The 7,495-nt window shown below is 50.1% G+C and overlaps 1 protein-coding gene across 1 annotated transcript; it reads right to left on the reverse strand.

The window, feature by feature from the left end:
- Positions 1 to 708: 708 nt before the first annotated feature.
- Positions 709 to 7,292, reverse strand: LOC104626028 (leucine zipper putative tumor suppressor 3). Its single transcript, XM_010293840.1, has 3 exons — positions 6,843 to 7,292; positions 4,361 to 5,191; positions 709 to 1,419 (listed from the first exon to the last, which is right to left on the reverse strand). The coding sequence occupies exons 1-3, from the start codon at positions 7,290 to 7,292 to the stop codon at positions 709 to 711; spliced, it is 1,992 nt and encodes a 663-aa protein (XP_010292142.1).
- Between the last annotated feature and the right edge of the window lie 203 nt (positions 7,293 to 7,495).

Raw genomic sequence — 7,495 nt, forward strand, 5'->3', positions numbered from 1 at the left:
GAGCCTCCGAAGAGGCTCCTGCTGGGCGATCATTCCTTGTTGGCTTACGTTACCAGGACAGGCTCATCCTGCTCCTCAAGGATGTCCTAACCTCTTGCAACCATGGTAGCCATGGGCTGGCAAGAGAGAGTCATCTGGTAGAGATATGTCTGGTTTCACTGAAATCAGTGGCCAACCTCCCACTGACTTCACGAAGACCACCGTCTAGACAGGATACTTGATGCAGAACAGTGAGTTTTCTCATGATCCCAAGAGATCCCCACATTTTAGCCAATATGGCTAAAAATGCCCTGAAAAAAAACCTGCCACTTTGAACTGTTTTGCTGCACATAACTGCTTGGAAAACCAAAGAAACCAAATACAACCCTCCAAAACAACCAACCAAAGAGGAGTGAATTGTAGGAGAGGGGATGGCAGCCTCTAGCAAAGTAACAGTCACGGCAGAATACAAAAGAGCCAATTGGCCCTCACCAGCTGTACTAGGAAAAAAACCAAAAGAGATGTCGCATTATCGATAGAAAAACAACGCACATCCACAGTTATTTTACCTACAGAGCACAGAAGTATAGAGTAAGGGTGATGGAGCTTGGTGCGAGCAGACTCACACCGCTCCTACGGTAGCGTATTATCCTTCGGAAGATCACTGGCTTGAGTAGGTTGTACATGCACAGCAATAAAAAAACTATGTTGTATTGTCTTGGTCCCACCTCAGATCTCGGTGGACTCTATTCGCTCGAGTCTGGAGGGAGTCCATGGTTTTTTCTCCTCAGTGTGCGGGGGGCTGGTGGCCTTCGTGTTCATCTCGTTCACCTTGTGCTCCAGGAGCTGGTTCTTCTGGTACATCTCCACATAGTTCAGCTGTAGCTGCTTCTGGTACTTGATGACTTTCTCCTTCTCTTCTTGCCATGTGCGCCGCTCCTCCTCGAAGTCCATCACCTGCTGCTCCCGCTGCTGCCGCTCCAGCTTGAGCTCCGTCTGGAGCCGCTCCACCTCCTTCCGCAGCGTGTTGACACTGTCCTCGCTCTGCCGCTGCATCTTGGCTTCATCGCTCTCGCAGGCCAGTGGGTCCCGCAGCTTCTCACCAAGGTCCCCACCAAAAGGCCCTGGAGGTCCCATGCTGGCAAGTGTCCGCTTCAGGCCAGAGACCTCCAGCTCACAGTGGTTCAGTTTTTCCCTCAGCACCTGGACTTCGCTCATCTTCCGCTGCAGCTCACTCTCACAGATCTCCAGGTTGACACTCTTGGAACTGTAGGAGTCCTTCAGGGTGAGGATCTGCTCCTCCTTCTCCCGTAGGAAGTTCTTACCTTCCTTGAGCTGTGTCCTCAGTCCCACGATCTCGTTCAGCTTCTGGGAGACATCTGCTTGGGAGTCCTTCAGCTGCTGCTTGAGCAGGGAGATCTCACCTGCCTTCTGGCACACCTGTGAGGAGAGCATCCATGAAGCAGGAGGAAGGCAGTGAGGAGCTGCCACCGCTGCTTGTCCCTCACGCTGCCCATGAAACACCTTTGTGGCCTCGTGTTGGCAGGAGGCTCAGGTAACAGAGGGGACAGACAGCCATGCTCCTCAAGGACTGAGTTCCAGCCTTCACCAGGACCCAGACCATGCCAAAGACCTAAAGGTTGTCCCCACATTTATGGGGGAGATTTGGTGTTAATTCCTGGCTCTCACAGACCTGATGCTGTTCCTAGCCAGAGCTGACCAAACAGCTAAGTGCTGTGGTCTTCACCAGTATTGAGCAGACACTGATGCTTCCCTCCCTGCCTTCATCTTGCTCACGTAGCCACAAGCCTGCGGAGCTTGACCCAAACCCTCTGCTCTCAGCAGGAGTTTTCCCACTGACCTCAACAGGGTCTGGACCTTGAACAAGTCTGAGACAGAAACATCTCAGACCCACAGACCACCCGGGCTGTCCTGAGCACTGGGAGTGTAGGACAGGATGCAGAGTCGGTCGGTATTACTTACTTGTCCTATGACAGTTTCCTTCCCAAAGACTCCTGAAGAACGCAGTTGATTAAATTTTAGGGTTCACTTCACTGGGGACAGTCCAGGGACTGGCAGCTATTTAATTCTTTGGGGCAGGGTGTGAAGGGTGACAGCCCCTCTGCGAAAGGTCAAGGAGAGAGCTGCAACCCCCCCTTGCTGAAAAGGGACTACCATGCACTGCCGTTGGGCACTGGAGTTTCAGGTCTCATCCTGACCGGCTCGAGTCTCACCCATGTGGAAGGGTACGCAAGCCCAGTGGAAATACCCTTTCTGCAGTGCGTATTTGCATTACTTAGGTGTCACCACTTCATATGACACTCCTCTGCGCCTGCGTAGTCCACCAAAGGTAACAGCTGCATGAATAGTTCTGAGTATTGGAAGTGAACCATAAAAATGACCGAACCCTCATTTCCCCATGAACTCTGTGGTTTTCAGGGCTCTGCACTGGCAGGTCTGATCTGTCTGCTGTGGATGACTGCAGAGACAAACAGTCCCTACCCGTGCTGGCAGGAGTCTGGGCTGGGGAGCAGCATCAAGGAACCATCAGTGATCAGAGAGGATAGGCATAATTAAAAATAGACTTGGTAGCCACCTCCAGACCAGGGTGTCCCATCCTCCTGAAGCTCCTGTCTCTTGTCGCACGTGAAATGCTTGGCCTTTCCTCCCTCCTGCGGTGCCTGCAAGGTCCCTTGCTGCTCTGCTCCAGTTGGGTTAATGCTCCTCAGACAAACTCTCCTCTCCACTGCCTTCATTGCGGCCTCCACCCTTCTCTGCTATAGAGGACTTGCCTGGTGCATAATGTTGAGCAAGACCTTAAAGCTCAGCTGTCAGGACAGTCCAGTGCTCACAAGCAATGGCTGAAGAGCTAAGAGATGTACCCAGTCACTTCCTACTGGTAGCAGCTTTTCCTGGACCTGACAGCTGAGGTGGTTCCCCATGCAGACCTAACTGTGTGAGTGCCCACATCCATACCAGCACTTGTCTGGCAGCAGATGCAGAACCATATCGTGATGGTTTAGCTGTAGTTACGTTACTGCCTAGCTAAAAAGACTGCACAATTTACTGAAAGTGCTCTCCGTGGGCTAGCTCTTCCCGAAAGGCAGAGGAATAAATCATGAAGAACAGCTTGCATAAGAATCAACTTACAGATTAAAACACTTAAATTTTGGCCTCTACTTGGGTGCTGTGGAGTTCCAGGCAGTACAGTCCATGGAACCTGGAGAGCAAGTCAGCAAGTGTAGGTGTCTACAAATTTTAGGTGTCTTGATCCACAAGCTGAGTCCCCACCTTTACATCGGTATCACTGGGTTAGCTGTTGCAGACATAACTATAGCAGTGAAGCAGATAATCAAAAGCCCATCTGCAGTTTTACTGGTGCAAAATCAGGGAACTTTCCAGACCTAACTTGTTGGAAGACACAAAAGACCAGGGCAGAGCAGCTGGCCAAAGGAGGCATCATGTGGGACAATGCAGCCTGCTTGTTCTGGGATGTAACTTGCAGAGACTTTACGGCAAGCCTGTAGTAAGCTCTGCTGAACATCTGCAAATAGCACATTTCAGAGCCTAATTAATCCCAGCTTCATTGACTTTCCATCAGGATTAGCAGAATAGGGTTTTCTTGATTCTAGAACTACGTTTTGCCTCTGCACTCTTAAATTTGAAGTTTCTAGTCAGTCCATGGAAGGATTAAAATTCTTCACATGATCAAGCTGGAAAAAAACCCGTTAGCACTGGCTATACAAACAGACTTTGATAAAATGTTCTAAAAATAGAAACAGTAGAACAAATATGTAAAGCTGAAAAGGAGAACTGGAAAGAGAAATTTGCCTTTCAACCTTTTAAGAGAGATAAACTTATTAGCAACTGAAAACAGCGTGTTACAATGGAAAGCATGAGGTAGACTTGGCTACCGGTATCATTCTTAGCTCACTTCTTTTATATCTTAAATTAAAATAAAATCAAATATTTGAAAAGTGGTTTCAAGGTTTGCCCAAACACAGATGTTAGAAGAATTTAATTAAAATAGACTTAAGCCCGATTTTGGTAGGCACAAATATCCGTATGGAAAGACCTGTATTCACTGAAACTGGATTCTGATGTCACACGGTGGAGTGACCTTACTGTGAAGCCAAATCATTAACCAGCACAGGAAGCGTGCACAAAAAAAAGGTGCTCATTTTAGTTTAATTAAAAACATCAGGTTTGGGGCTCAGAGAAATGAAGAGGTACCTGAAGTGTCATGTCTTAGCTGGAGGCCACCAACCCATAGCCATTGTCTGTGGGGTCCACTTAGGCCAAATGACAAAGGGGGATATTTTGGGCTATCACAACCCTCAGTGAAAACCTCACTCAAGGTCTGTTATGACAAGGCTCTTACCTCCCACTTGGTCTCTTCAATCTTTGGGAGAAACTCAGCCTGTTCCTTCTTGAAAGCCACAAATTTCTTCTCCAGCTCCTCTCGTTGCTGGAGGAGTTGTCCCATATCATCTTGGAGTTTTTTTTTCTCTTGCTGGAGCTTGAAGATTTGGAGCTGCAAGGCCTGCTGAGCCCGCTGCGCCTTTTTGGAGACCTGTTGCAATTTGTTGGCATAGTTTTGCCTCAGATCCTCCATTTCTCTCTCCCAGATCTTCTGCTTCTCCTCAAACACTTGGAAGATGGCTGCCTCACTTTTGTCCAAGTTCCTTCGCATCTGGAGGACCTCCTGCTCCTTCTCCCACAGCCGATCTTCCAAGTCTTGGATGATGTCGTCTGTTGAAGGCGAGTGGAAAGGCATCGTTTCGTTGAGATGGTTCAGTCTGTTGAACGAAGAGGTGCTCTTGCTCGAAGACCGCCCACTGTCTGAGGTAGATATCCCGTTGTATCCCACGATATTCTTGTCCACGTAGGTTGTACCGATGCGATTGATGTGGCTCGTGGAGGCGCTCATTGGACCCACGTGCTGGCTGTAGCCTGTCCCGTACGTGGGCAGGCTTGTTAACGAGTTACGGCCTGAATCCGAAAGGCCCCCCACTTGGTTTGTAGTCCTGTTAAGGCTGCTCTTGTCGAGTCCACTTTTGGGTGCGGACGGGCTATTGCTGTTGGCATGGTTCAAGCTCTTTCTGTTCTCTGTCACCCCGTTGCTCTGCGGCGGGCAGAGGTTCTGCATGGAATGGAAGTTTTTAGGAACTACTGGTTTAAAGGCTGAGGGTCTAACTAAGGGCTCATTGCTCTGCAAAAGGAAAAAGGACCACGCATCAAACATAGCAGGAAGCTTGGTAAAAACACACAAAAGAGATACATCGGCACAGGCTGGGGCTGATGGAGCTAGGACGTCTTGGGCTAGCTCCATGTTTCTCAGCCTTATTACACCCTGGGCCATTTGGGATTTAACACGAGGGACCTGTAGTCACTCGTGGGGCAACCCTTTCTCTTCTCTTGCCCCAACTGAAAAAAAAAAAATCTTGACTCACGCCAAATCTGCGTGATTTTCCCTAGAATACTCCTTGGGTCCTCTTAGTCCCCTTTGCAAGAAGGAGGGCTGCCACCTGCCTACCAGACCTCATCAAAACAACTCCTTGATTTTGGCAGATTATATTTTGAAGGACATCTAGTGTTGAGGGTGCATTTCCCATTTGCTGAAAACTGAATTGAACCTTTGGATTAGCAGCCGTTTTGCCACGGGAGCATCACGTTTCCCTCCTGTCAGCAGTCCCTGTGTGGACATCATGTCCTGCTTATGCTCAGACAGGAATAGGTGGGAGCTGTGACTCCGGCAGCGACACCGGGCAAGGAACATGCTGAAGCTGCTCTTCATTTGAACGTTTGTGTTTCCTGTGGCCGTAAGCAATGCTGGGGGAAGAACGGACTGCAGCTGTGAAGGAGTTGGAAAGGATTTGAAAACCTTGCACATTCCTTGCCCCGGGAATGCACCTACAGAAACAGAACTTTCCTCGGAGTGCGGTTGAGCCTCCCCTGCTGCAGGTTGGGTTGCAGGTGAAAATTAACCCGGTGGCAGCCTCTTTGTGTTAGCAAAGGTGCTTTGAAAATGCCTTCCAGGAGAAACAGAATGAACCCTGGTGAGCAGGCAAGGTCAGAGACCAAAAACCTGGCACCTGGCATGTAGGACTGAGATGGACTACAGAGGCCAGTGGATTAACAGTCCGGGAGACAAGGCCACCAGACGCTGCAGAAATAATGCCGCACAAGGCAGCGTCCCTAGGGCACAAATTATGGAGGTCGCTGGAGCAGAGCAGCAGGCTGTATAAAACATCGCTGGCGCTGGGGCTCTGCTCCTCCAGGCCTGGGAGATGCTTGCTCCCTGAAGCCTATATGAGCCATGAGGACTGGGCATGGATGGGTGGTAATGCCTACAGGGATAGTTTTCAAGCCTTGTCAGTCTGTCCCTCGTAAGGGGCACTGGGATTTTGAACAGATGCTCATAGCTGCTTTCAAGCAGCACCTCTTGGTGGCAATGAGGAGATTGCCTATAAATGGCACAAAGCATAAGAGTGGGACTCAGGTGCTGGACCTACCAAAATGAGAGCCAGCTCTAGCTCCCGCCCCATCAATCGGGGAGGTAGGCACAGCATCTCGGGTAAGTTGGAATAGCCAGTGACTTAAATACAGGCTTAAATGAGCTGGAAACTTAGGTGTGGAAGGCTTGTGATCATGCTTGTGGGTTCCTCAAGAGCTAACATGCCCCTTTGCTCAGCTGCCTGGAATTAATGGGAATTAGATTATCTGTACCTAAAAAGGATGCTATCTACATCGTAAGAGTTAAACTATTTGTCAGGATTGCACCATTGCCCAAGGCTTCCTGGTCTGTATTTTTAGAGGTGTGCCACGGTGATCACACTGCTCCAGGAGGTGGGGATTCTCACCTGGTCTAGTTTGCCGGAGATTGGCAATATCTTTGGTGGGTTACTGGGCTCTCGGTATTGGGGAGGAGGCGGCATGTTCTTCTCGTTGTTGGTGGTCACATTCCCACAGATGTCCATCTTCACCTTCTCACCCTTGCGCAGGTCACCGTTGATGTAGAGGGAATTAGAGACCTTCTCCGACCTGTATGTCTTCTCCTCGCCCGAGTAGCGGTTGGAGATCTCCCGCGTGGAGTACCCATTGCGAGACCCCTCCATCTGCCGGCCGCTGCTCTGCGTCCGGGTCCCCACGCTCTTCATGGCGAACTCTTGGTCGTTGGCAACTCCACTGCCCACGCTCCCCATGCTGGTCTGGGAGGTGGGTTGGGATGGCCGAGGAGCAAAACTCTGGAAGTTCTCCGGGCTGGGGTAGGTTGGATCACTAAGAACGGGCAGCGTCTCTAGCGTGGCCATGGCAGCGCAGAAGTGAGGTGGAGGCACAGGTCAGTGGCACTGGGCGAAGGAGGAAAAGGAAAGGACTGTTAAAGAGATGCTGTTTGTCTGCTATTCCCTTTGCCGATCAGCATCGTGCAGAGATGAGCAAATTTCTGGGCTGGGTGATGTAAGGACAGAAGCTGTCATGTCTCAGTATATGGTATGGAGCAGACGATGGGGCT

This window comes from Phaethon lepturus, unplaced genomic scaffold (genome assembly GCF_000687285.1).
Source record: "Phaethon lepturus isolate BGI_N335 unplaced genomic scaffold, ASM68728v1 scaffold3109, whole genome shotgun sequence".
Lineage (NCBI taxonomy): Eukaryota > Metazoa > Chordata > Aves > Phaethontiformes > Phaethontidae > Phaethon > Phaethon lepturus.